This window comes from Mytilus trossulus, chromosome 3 (genome assembly GCF_036588685.1).
Source record: "Mytilus trossulus isolate FHL-02 chromosome 3, PNRI_Mtr1.1.1.hap1, whole genome shotgun sequence".
In the NCBI taxonomy this organism is placed as follows: domain Eukaryota; kingdom Metazoa; phylum Mollusca; class Bivalvia; order Mytilida; family Mytilidae; genus Mytilus; species Mytilus trossulus.
In genome coordinates, this window is record NC_086375.1 from 30,375,875 (window position 1) to 30,388,942 (window position 13,068).

A 13,068-nucleotide genomic window follows, 5' to 3' on the forward strand; every position below is an offset into this window, starting at 1 on the left:
CACTTTGGTTGGGTTTAAGGAGGATGAGTAAAGTAATTGATTGATTGATCGGGTGTTTGTATTTAATACCACTTTCAGTGCAATTCGCTATATCTATATATGCGTTTTTGTTAATGTCAAGATAGATATAATTCACTAAAAAACTGTGCAACGATTTAAAGTGCTTACCAAAATGATATTTTAAATCAATTAAACATTTTTTTTTAGGCTGAATCTCCTCTTCTTCAAGCTGTGAGCAATGGACAAGAATATATGGTAAAAGCTTTGGTTCACGAAGGCGCCGACTTGTCAACTATGAATTCAAAAGTACGCTTTTTCAATCAATATAGTAATGTTGACATGCAGTTTTTTTTAGTTTGGTTTACACATTGAGGATGTAATATGTTATTTTTCTTTCTTTCAAAATAACCACTGTTTCTTCGTGATACAAGTGCAACGATCCCTTCGAAACGTTTTACAAACGCCATCAGTATTTTCACCGGTATGTGATGTAACAAATTACAACGTGGATGTCCCAAGTATCGTAACCCTATTCATATCCAAAGAAATCACTGGTCAAAACTGAACACCGCTATTTTGCTTTCTACATGTTATACGACAATCGCCTTTTTTAAACAGCATCTGGTAACCCTTCTAAATTTGTCTGAAAACACCCCACACGTAAAAGACATTTTTTTTCAGAAACTGTCATTTTGATGAAAACACCTCGTAAAAGACTGGACAATGAATTATTATCTATGAAAAGAAAATATGGGGTGATTGCCAATGAGACAACTCTTTACACCAAAATGACTCAGAAAATTAACAACTATAGGTCACCGTACGGCCTTCAACAATTATCAAAGCACATACCGCATAGTCAGTTATGAAAGGACCCAAAATGACAATTGTAAAAACAATTGAAACGAGAAAACTAACGTCCTAATTTGCAGAGCAACAAACGACAACCCCTGAATAACATGCTCTTGATTTTGGACAGGCACAACCATAAAGAAAGTGGCTGGGTAAAATATTTTAGCAGGATCCAAACCCTCTCTTTTATCTGGGACCCTGGTTTACTTCAGTCAATTTCTCAGACTTCTTCCGTATATGTAGAAATGTTGAAACAATATGCTTGCAGTCAATGAAAATCTGACCATTCAATTATCTGACAATTCAGTAATTATTATTCACGTGTACACATCAACAGCATACTTAAGGGGGCTCGCGGGTCTAATCCTTTTTTTTCTATTAAATATAGGAATTCTCTATATTTTTCTATAAATTAACTTTATCTTATACCTAATAGAAAAATGAAATAAAACAATGAGGTCACTTTCATTTACGCTCACAATCTGCCTACGAAAGAAGCATACATTTTTGTTAATGTTCCTTTTTTCTGTTGAACTTATAGGAGAAATAGCGGTAATATCGAAATATAAAAAGAACTTAATTACAGAAATCGCTTAGAATTTATAATTATTTAGTTGATGTATAGCCTACTCGAAATAACAATAAAAAATATAAGTCAACGATGAGTCAAAAAAGATATTTCAATTTTAATGCCCAAAAAATGTAATTTTTGCACCAAAGGGAGATAATTTGGAGCTTTTGTAACGAAAAATAAATGTATTTTTTTTTTCTGAAGATCTTATACCCGCGAGCCTCCTTAATTGTTGTGTTTGGTTATTGACTTTTAAAAATACTAAATATGACTTAATAGGTTAATACTCAGAATACTTAGATGATGTACAGATCAATTTGACCGTTTAAGACTATATTTCATTTTAGTGACGGATTCTGTTAAGGTCAAATGTTTCATTGATAACGACCTAATGTTTTATGTTCTGATAATCCCTATTTCGAATTATGGTTAGTAATTTCCCGAATCCAAACTTAAAGATCTCAAAATGATCTATCAATGTTTACCTGGGACGCTTATGTAATGGTATAAACTGTATAGCCAATTCTGTAGTATATGTCGAAGTATAAACACAACCCACTTGTAAGTGAAATTGTATGTTCAATATATAATTTTGGTTTAAAAGTTATAACGTGTTTTGGCACAACTTTTTGGAATTTTGGATCCTCAATGCTCTTCAACTTTCTACTTGTTTGGCTTTATAAATATTTATAATGAGCGTCACTGATGAGTCTTATGTAGACGAAACCCGCGTCTGGCGTACTAAATTATAACATTGTGCCAAATACGGATAAGGTGATATATTACTGGGACTTGCCAATTCTGTAGTATAAACTTATGCATAATAGCATTACTTTTTTCGAGACTTACTTAATTTTCTTAAAATAAACTGCATTTTTAAAGTAATTTTCAATTGTTCAATATGTTCAGTTTAATAGCACATGCAATTGCACTGTTTGACTTACACATTTGATAACACCGTATGCATGTTTCGACAATGTGAGTCTGTTCAGTGATGCCCGCGAAAATATTTGAAAATAACAGGAATAATACAAATATTCAAGAGTGAATTTAACAGAAAATACCTTATAGTTCGTGACCTATAGTTGTTAATTTCTGTGTCATTTTAGTCTCTTGTGGAGAATTGTCTCATTTGCAATCATACCACATCTTCTTTTTTAAACTTATGTATAGCGAACCTTTATCATGGATTAAGAGATAGGTATAAGGGAGATACATATCTTCATTACAATGGATTTCCATAGTTATAATAACAGCAATAAAACAACACGAACAATGCCCCTTTTTATATGAAAGATCTGTAGAATTGAGCTACTCACAATTGATTTCAATTCAGTTTTGTTCTAAGTCATACATGTAATAATCTTAAACCTTTTTAGGAATAATTTTTCTGATTTTTTTTACTTCTTGTGTTGCAGTATTAACCAAAATGCGAAAGCTTCTTTTAATAGTTTCTGTATTAACATTCACATTTTGACCGTGCATTTGAAATGACGTACCCTGTTAACAGTCATTTTAAAATATGTAGTCGCCCTGCTTGTAGCGGTACCTTGTAGAGTTTATATTGACTATTAAGTATTTCGACTTATTGTCTACAACTTTTCTAAAGGGGGGATTATGCACACGCTAAACTGGTTTATGTTTTTCATGAGGAATTTGAAGTTGATGGTTAAAATAGTATATTTGTATTTTTGTAATGATTGCCGTTCCCTTCCCTGTATCAATATTTTTTCTGTCGACTTCGCATGCATATGTGTTGTTTTACATCCCTGTCTTTAAAATGTGTTGGTCCTGTTAAAGCCTGACTGCCTGACTAAGAAAACAATAAAAATGATACAACTTTTTTTTATAAGAAATGTTAATTATGTCGATTGAAGATTTTGGAGTTAATCAACAGGATATTTCAGGGTCCATATGTTATTGAAATAGTTGGTTGAGTATACTCATCAATATTGTAGAATGCAAGTTTTCTACAATGGAAATAATAGAGAAAAAAATCTAATGTTAATACCAAATAATAGTTGGAAGGATTTATTATTTTATAAAACGTGAATTATTTGGGTGTTAGTGGCATTCAAAGTTAGGCAATAATAATTTGGGTTTGAACATTAAACATTTTTTTTAAAGTTTTTGTTTGCCAGAAAATACGTACATGTCTTATGTCTTGACGTTTTGGTTCAAATACTGAGTAATTACACATGTATATAAGTATATTATTTCTGCTAGTGATCAAGGTGAAATCAAATATATATTTTTATCTTTAAGGGTGATTCACCTTTACATGAAGCAGCGTCGAATGGGAAACTTGCCATGGCGGAACTTCTTGTTAGTTTAGGTGCCGACTTGTCAGCTAGAAATAATGAGGTAAACCAGTTAAATCAATATACAACCTTAGAATTTTAATGTTACATATACATGTTGCATACTTTTCTTCATACCATACTCCAGCTGGAGTGCGGTATTTTCTAACTGTGTTGAAAACCCATTAATATGCCTTATGCTGTTGGTGTTTTTTGCTCTACACCTACACATGTTTGATAAAAATCTTCTATTCAGGATTCTTTATAACAATTTTAAACATTCGGACCACGACCCTTCTATGTCCATTAAAGTACGCATCATTGAGAACATTTGCCACTTTACTGATAGCCCTATCTCACGTACGCCTTCGTGGAGAGAATCTTTAGACGAAGAAATTAGGTTATGCAATGTCATACGTATGTTATGATAACTTTGGAAAATCACCGACGTTTGTTTATCCCCTTTTTGACATTTTAAAGTGTTCTTTTATTCGTGTTTGTTATTACTACACTTTTACTGTTTAGTCTATTTTTAGTTAAAAAAATCCATTTAGGTGTCTCTATTTATTGTGTTATTGTGCTATAGTACATCTTTGTTTTCATGTATTTGTTATTACTAGTGTGTGCCTTATCTATTTGCCTTTTGTTTGGACACATTTGTATATGTTTTAGTGATAAAGATCAAACAAAATGTTGACTGCTGTACCCCTATTTTTGACATTTTACCTATAATGTCTGTTTATTTTAATACATTATTCTCAATATAATGGAATTTTATATGACTGTCAAACAGTGGAGAAGTTTAGTTAGCTATAAAATCTGGACTAACACATCATTTTCTACATAAGAAAAAGTCAGAATATGACAGTTGTTATCCATTCCTTTGATTGTTTTCACTTTTTGTTTTGTGCATTTGATTAGGGAGTTTTCGTTGTGAGTTTTTCTCGGAGTTCATTAGTTTTGTAATTTACTTTTACCATTATCCTCACGTTAAAAAAGGCTGCTTAATCTATATCATTGATCAAGACATTTGATGATCTTCTGTCGCATCTCAATCATTTGAATGGATGACTGTACATTCGTATAATTCTACTTTCCCTGCCTGTAAATTTTCTCCATTTTGAAACATGTCAGTGGCATTCACAGATTTGTTATGATGTCACGTTCATTTATGGTATTTGAACATCAAATACGTGCCTTCTTGAACGGCATATCTGCTTGATAAATTAGTTCATTTTCGTTTAAGTCGAAATTATAAATTACCGTAGCTGATATATATAGATTCATACACTGCAACAACTGTATTACGACATTTCTCCACTCGAGACAGTTAAATTTTATTATATAAAGCGCGAGGCTTGCCATGCTCTTCAAATAACTTAAATTTAACTTTCGAGAGTGGAGAAATATCGTAATACACGAGTAATAGTGACGGAATCTGTTTCTCTATTGAATGTAATCCTTCTTTTTCAAAGATGTTCAGAAACTTGTGTTCTTTATATGCGACGTCATCAGGCATTGCCGCCTTTTTCATGACGTCACAATAGGAAATTCAACAGAAAACAAAACATTTAGACGTCATAATTAAATTTCGACTGATCATTTGCCGATTACAAACCACAGGCGCTTGGGTCTATGATACAGATTTTTTTTTTTTTTTTTTATTAAAATATTCAATTTTTTATATTTATAATACATATCTATCACTTCTGTGCATGTCTCACCTAGTTTCGAGTGATTTAAACGACCCAGAGAAAAATACCAAATTTTACTATCCATACTAAGAAACAAAAAGGCAACTAACTCGACGCCATTTTTCTGCTATCTATAAATAAATAGATTGACGTACCTGGATTCCCCAACGATTTCTCTGGGAAAACGTGCCTTCCTGGCCATCAAATCGCACACATCGTTGATATTTATCAAATTGGTATTGTTCGTAACATTTTTAGTCCATCTCCAGCATATAATAAAAAGATTTTAACTATTTTGACTAATTTCAAATTTACGAGCCCGGAAGTTGACTCTTTTTCCCGAACTTTTGTTAAAGGGAAGTAATATTTTCCCGGACTTTTTCGGAACATCTCTCCAAGTACGTAGGAAAATAACAAAGTGATACGATGTCTTCCGAACTAATACTATATGTTAACAAACAGATATGATGATTTGATTGTCAGTGGTTTTAATCTTTTAATTTTCAAAAATCACACAGTTTTGATTTTATGTTAGAAAGGGGAACTACAAAATTTGGAAATATTGTCCCCCCTTTTTTTCGTCAGTTAACATGACCCATGTTTTGTAATAATCAAAACAAAGTCAATAACATTTTCGTGGAAAGAAAATATTAGTTAATTTCCTTGCACCCCCCCCCCCCCCCCTCCCTTTTCCACCAAGTGAATAAAAATATCAGATCAAATTGTCAATGGCTTAATTTTTTTTTATTCCTCTCATAGGTCAATTGTGTGTGAGTATTTGTATATCCATAAATTATCATGAATGAACGTTTTTATGAGTAACTTCCTTTGGTTGAATTGTCATCACTTCAGACTGAGTATGAAAATTCTTTTCCGGCAATTGGAAATTTGCGCCTTTTTGGTAAAAGTTCGGAAATCATCGTATCACTTTGTTATTTTCCTACGTACTTGGAGAGATGTTCCGAAAAAGTCCGGGAAAATATTACTTCCCTTTAACAAAAGTTCGGGAAAAAGAGTCAACTTCCGGGCTCGTAAATTTGAAATTAGTCAAAATAGTTAAAATCTTTTTATTATATGCTGGAGATGGACTAAAAATGTTACGAACAATACCAATTTGATAAATATCAACGATGTGTGCGATTTGATGGCCAGGAAGGCACGTTTTCCCAGAGAAATCGTTGGGGAATCCAGGTACGTCAATCTATTTATTTATAGATAGCAGAAAAATGGCGTCGAGTTAGTTGCCTTTTTGTTTCTTAGTATGGATAGTAAAATTTGGTATTTTCTCTGGGTCGTTTAAATCACTCGAAACTAGGTGAGACATGCACAGAAGTGATAGATATGTATTATAAATATAAAAAATTGAATATTTTAATAAAAAAAAAAAAAAAAATCTGTATCATATACCCAAGCGCCTGTGTTACAAACATTTCACTAGTGAGGAGAAATATTTTTTCTCACACCGGTCAGCAAATGTGAAAATAGCACAAAAATTAGAGAATATTTCTTTTAAGAAAAATTCTCCTTTACATGAAGCTGCGAAGAATGGCAAAGTTGGCATGGTGAGACGTTTGAATAGTTTAGGTGCCGACTTATCAGCTAGAAATTATAAGGTAAGCTTTTTCTTTTTTGAATTTTTCAATGACCAGGGAAGCTTTTATAAGACATGACTATTCCGGTTTATCGAACATAACAAAAAATAGATAATTGAAACGGGGAATGTGTGAAAGAAACCTTATGTCAAATAAAAAGACCAAGACCGGCTATGTGTCTTCTGCAAGATGGGCATAACACTCAACCAAAAAAAGTACAAATAAACCAAAATGGGAGAAAAAAAAAGATCCGCTAACAAAAGCTAGAGGTTCGTGACTTGGGACAGGCAACATTCGTCGAGATGTAACAAAAGTAATGAGATCTGATTTCTTCCCTTTAATTCTAGATAATGTGGATCAATATAACACACAGCAAACGTACAATAAATTTCAGTTACAAAGACGTACAAGTCCGTTGTTAGAACAGGGAAATCCCTTCAAAAAGTTTTAATACTCATATGCGAGTTTGCAATCATCCTGTTGATTGGCGCTGATTTACTGATCTATAGTTGAATATGAAAATATAAGGGGAAATCGATCGACCGCAGATAAATCAAGATGAGCTTAACTCTTGTCGGGACCCGTACGTACTTATAACTCAAATAAATGTAGTTCAAAACAATCTTCCATGAAAAACATTATGACTGATTACGAAGCAGTTTTAGAAATTTTTGAAGTGTTGACTTCGGTAGAAGTTTCAGAAAGTGAGCATGTATAGCGTCAATTGAAAGCTTAAAGGGAGTACGAAGTAAGGTAGATAACACTCGAAATGAAATTACACAGATAAGTTACCATTGGAACAACTTATATCGGCTTCCGCTTAGTATGGAATTGATTAAATAAAGTACAGACAAGATATTAAGTCAATTAGTTAACAAGGCTGATTTATTCAAACTTATGGAGATAGTAGTACTACCAATATGAGCTAAGATACTTTATTCAAAAACTTAAGGAAACAAAACTACAGAGGAATCGAACCTTACATTTTTATTCAAAACTGTTGCTTCATTTATATTCCTGGGTACTAATTTTCGTGGTTAGAGGAACATTTTCATTTTTCGTGGATATTTGATTTCGTGGTTTTCCAAAGTCGGCAGACATTTCTATAAAACATTTGTTATTCGTTGGACATTGTGCAATTTGTGGTCCCGAGGTAACCACAAAATCCACTAAAATTGGTATCATACAAATAATAATGAATCCACAGTATCATCCTTTGACTAAGTAAACATCAACTACGCCGATACGCATTGTTTGTGAGTGTTGCTACACAGAGTGTTAAGGTTATTCAAGTTTAAATGAATTCTTAGAAATGCACTCACCTGTTATGAATGGCATAACGGAAATTCGTATGAGATTTCGGTCAATGAATTATGCTACCATCGCAGATCTAGAAAACTTCTTTCTACTAATACATTTTGAAGAAAAGGACAGATATACAACCATTTTCTGGTGACTAAACGATCCTGTATCTACATCTAGTCTGCCATTATCATATCATATCAAGTCTGTTCTCCTTGAAGCCATATTTTTGCCAGTGGTTTTGTGTACCACACTTCTGAAGCACTTTGAGGAAAAACGGAACAAATACAAATTCCGTGTTTTTCCCATAGAAAGTAGTGCTTTGTATTGATCAATAGAGGGACGACAGATACCAAAGAGAAAGTCAAACTCACAGATTGAAAATAAACTGACATGGCTAAATAAAAGGAGACACAAAATAACAGTACAGAAGACACAACATAGAAAACTAAAGACAAAGCAACACGAACCTCACTAAAAGTGAAGGTGATATCAGGTGCTCCGGAAGGGTAAGCTTATGTTATTACATACCCGGTAAATAGTCTTATTCGGTAGGTCTCATTCGTGAAAAGGGACGGATATTGTAGTTACGACATACTAGTAAGGAACATATTTGATATCATCTATGAAAACAAACTGATTCTTTAGATGAATACAACAAAGCTGTTTTCATCAGCACGTTGGACGTTTTAATAGACAACATTTTTGTTGAGTTTGATGATTGATATTTCAGCAGACGGTCAGTATTTAGATAGGTTTTACACAACAGAGCGACTTGTTTTTCTACTCAAAGGAAGCAGTAGTGATACAGAACCAGTTCAGAGATTTAAAAAAAAATAGGTGGAAAGAAATAGTTTACTCTCAGTTTAAGATATATTCCAATGGACTTGATTTAAGGATAATGTCGACAAAAGAAGGTTTTCTTTATTTGATAAGTCTAAGTCAAGGGCCTGCGGTTGTTATTAGTTCATGTCTGTCGTATTTGTTTTTTGTAAACTATTTAGTTTTAAATTATACCTTTAAATTTCTCAATTGAATTGTTTTGTAGTTTTCGTGTCAAGGCCGTTTAAGCCCATCTATACGGAATGGCTTTTTCTTAATTGTGAAGGCAGTTGGGTTACCTATATATGCTAACACTCAGTTCATTTTCCCCACATTGATATATATATTGACGACTAAAAGTTAAATATCTATAACAAACATGATAATTTTAATTTTTCAATGGTGAATTTTTCAATTTCTAAGTAGTAACTTACCCTCTGTTCCATTGTATGACGTTCATGTATCTTCGTTGATACGTTAAACTCCTGTGTGTTCGAAAATATTTACTTTACTCACAGGGTTGTGAGTGCGTTCTACAACAGCTGATGAAACAGAAATCAGAAACAATGACTGAAATGTGTACTACAGAAGTTTTACAATGACCATATAGTTAGTTGACTATAACGAATAGTCGGTGTTAAAATTCAATATCCTAGTCTAAGATCTTCAAAAGATGCATGTATAGCTTTCTGATCTGTTATTTTAGAAAGTGTTTCTCATTCATGATTGAGACATTTTGACTGAGCATCACATAAGATGGCGGGTAAAGCAGTAGACACTTCCCCGTCGATCCATCCAGTCTCACTCCTCTTTCAGTGCATTCGTGTACAACAGTTTTTGTTTGTTTTTTTACGGAGTTTTTGTGTTACCTTCTCTTCTAAATCGATTCATAAAATTTGAAAACTATTACTACAGTACTTAGCTTTAATATATTGGTTTTTTTTTCCATATTCATATTATATGACATTACAGGGAATGACTCCTTATGACATAGCAGAAGAGAAATATAGGAAATTTCAGCACAGTCAATTTTCGAATGAATTCAAAGACACACTTGATTATCTTAAGGTATTTATTAATACCATTCTGAAATATATAAATCTTTTTGTCACATATATTTCTTTCATCGAGACATTCCATTCTAAGATTTGCACCAGGATTGGTCTTTACGATGGATCATTTCTTCCTGTAACTAAAGTCGCAGTTTTATTAAATCTTTTCAAATATTAAAAAGGAAGAATGAGATTTACAATCTTAAGCAATACTGACACAAAACAAAAAAGCTAAATTCAAACAACGTGGTGCCATGCTTTAAGTATGTCTTTTAATATGTTCTTTATTCTTTTATAACACTCTTTTTTCCTGTTTCATTCTTTCAAATCTTCTGAAATGGAATATAGGTATATAGAGCAAAATTTCCAGTTGATTATGAAAAAGCAAACACTTTTTTTGTTTTTCCTACGATACGTCACCATTTTCGAAACAAAGTCTTTGATTGTTCCGAGTTGAGTTTCTGCTGTTCTTTAAATGTTCTAATATTTTCAAAAAAAACCTAAGGGTTTCTAACACAATTGAACGATGCTATCAAACAAATTTGGCACAGTTGTAACGATATTTTCATGCTTTGTTATTGATATTGATTTCTACAGTTTTCCGAATCGAACGCCACTGATGAGTCAGTTTGATGATGAAAAACGCGAATAAGGCATATTGAATTAAAGTAGTCAGCAAAAGAAACGATACACACGAATGAACTCCATTTTATCATACAATATAGTAAATAGGAAAACCCGTTAAATTTTTCATTCTCAAAAATTCATTTTTAGGGCCAATGCATATAATTGGGTGCGATAAGATGATAATTGTGTTCTCAAATATCAGCAAAGGCATTCAAAACTTTGAGCAGACTTTGTTTAAATTTTCAGTTTTCGGTTTTATATCGATTTTAAAATTGTTGAGTGGAAAAACGATTTTTGAATTAACGAAAATTCAAAACAATTAAAAAATATCGCGTCTTTGTCTTAAATCGTTGGTTTTGATAAGATAGTTTACTCTGTAAACACTAGACTAAATGGGCCATATTTTGTCTAGGTAAATTGTGTCGTATTTCTTTTTATATTGAAAATACGTTGCCTTCTATCGTTTCTTTTTTCACTAGAATATGTTTATAAAGAGTTGTTACACAATATATTTAGTGGGTAACGTTTGTCAAAATTTAGTTTTCAATCCACCCTTATTGTAATTTCAAAATTCCTTTTCTTTCATTTTATTTTCCACCTCGGCATTTCGTTACAGTTTTGTACCATTTCACTGTTGAGGACAGGACGGGAATAGAAAAAAAATAAATGATAAAAATAATAGGTTATAGATCTTTCTTTTGTTCTTAAGGGCTTACGTGTTTTCTTAAAGTTTTAACGAGACATGCACTATTTGGTCACCAACTGTAGTAACCCATTGCCAATATCTAAAAACAAAATGTGTATGTTTAGGAAAAAAGAGACTCTTTTAGAGGAACCATTGAACAACTAAGTAATATTAGAAAAAGTGAAACAGCTGGTATTGATGTTTCTAGCTTGCCAAAAGAAGAAGAGACAATTGATAAAAAGGGTACGTTCGGTAAAATCTGATTGCAATTATTCTAATGATGTTGCAAACTTAACAAATTAATATATCATTTTCACCATAGTGCAAGACGAAATAAAAACCGAGAGAATAAAAAATATATATAAGTTTTGGTTTTAAGAATGAAACAATATAAGTAATGTTCTACTGCTATGGGACATGTTTATTTTGTATGGTTTTGCGAGTATTATTTTATTAGATTTTTTGCCATTCAAAGTTTCATCAACAATATTTGTTAATTAACCTATAATATGACACCGAAAGGGATGCATGACTCACTGTACACCAGAAGAGACAAATGTGTTCCCTATTTTTTACTTTTAAAAAAACCGATACAAACTATGGAAATAAAGGTATGTTATCGTTATAGAACTGATGACAAAACATAGACTAAGGAACACGACCCCCCCCCCCCCCCAAAAAAAAAAACAAAAAAAACTGGGGTGATCTCAGGTGTTTTGGAAGAGTAGGCAGATTCTGCTCAAAATGTTGCACTCGTCGTGTTGCTTATAAAGCACCATTTGTCGTATTTTTTCAATTCCACTATTACACACTAAAAACAGTATGTTGGTTTAATTTTATCAAGATATAAGTGTCATAATGGGCAACTACCTTATATTACAACTCTAATAGCAAGTGTTTTTGTTGTTATTAATATTGGATATTGATGTTAAACTTCATGAAAACTTACATCTAATTATCAAGTTTAAGCTTTTTATTTTAGACAAGGATATTCATCTACCGTGGTTGGTTGATGCTGACGAATTCCAGTGTATGCTATCACAAGGAGAATTTTTGTCTTACGAAAACCGTTTGAGTCTAGGTAGAAAATTTATAAAAATAATAAAAACAGTCAGTAGTCATTTTATTTATGACATCAATATAATTATGTTAAACATCTTATTATAGAATAATTTCGTAGGGTAACCCAAATTATAGAAATGAGGACAACATTAATTTTGACCACCCTTTTAATTAGAAAATTAAACAAAGCTAATAGATATATCATATAGAATCATACAGATGTTCCTGATATATTTACCTGTCAGATAATGTATTTATATTATCAAATCAGGTCTTTATATTATTTGTTGTCCGCTTAAAACATTCAAATGAAAATGCACACTGCCAAATAAGCATAATTTCTTGATTTTGAATAATAAACTATAAACAATAGCTTAACTAAAACAAACACAAAGTTGACTGATACAAACATGATGGATGTTCGGGGGACGGAGTATGCATTTGGAATTTATGTGACTCATATAAATTTTGGTAGTAAATACAAAAACTGGCCCTTTGGCTCAATTCAT

General features: G+C 32.2%; 1 protein-coding gene across 1 annotated transcript in view; it reads left to right on the forward strand.

Annotated features, from left to right (window-relative positions):
* Positions 1–211: 211 nt before the first annotated feature.
* Positions 212–13,068, forward strand: part of LOC134711219 (uncharacterized) — a 28,056-nt gene continuing 15,199 nt past the window's right edge. The window contains exons 1-6 of the mRNA XM_063571686.1: positions 212–306; positions 3,689–3,787; positions 6,932–7,030; positions 10,106–10,201; positions 11,623–11,740; positions 12,480–12,578. Of these exons, the coding sequence (XP_063427756.1) occupies positions 253–306; positions 3,689–3,787; positions 6,932–7,030; positions 10,106–10,201; positions 11,623–11,740; positions 12,480–12,578 (565 nt within the window). The 5' untranslated portion in view covers positions 212–252. The remainder of the gene's footprint in view (positions 307–3,688; positions 3,788–6,931; positions 7,031–10,105; positions 10,202–11,622; positions 11,741–12,479; positions 12,579–13,068) is intronic.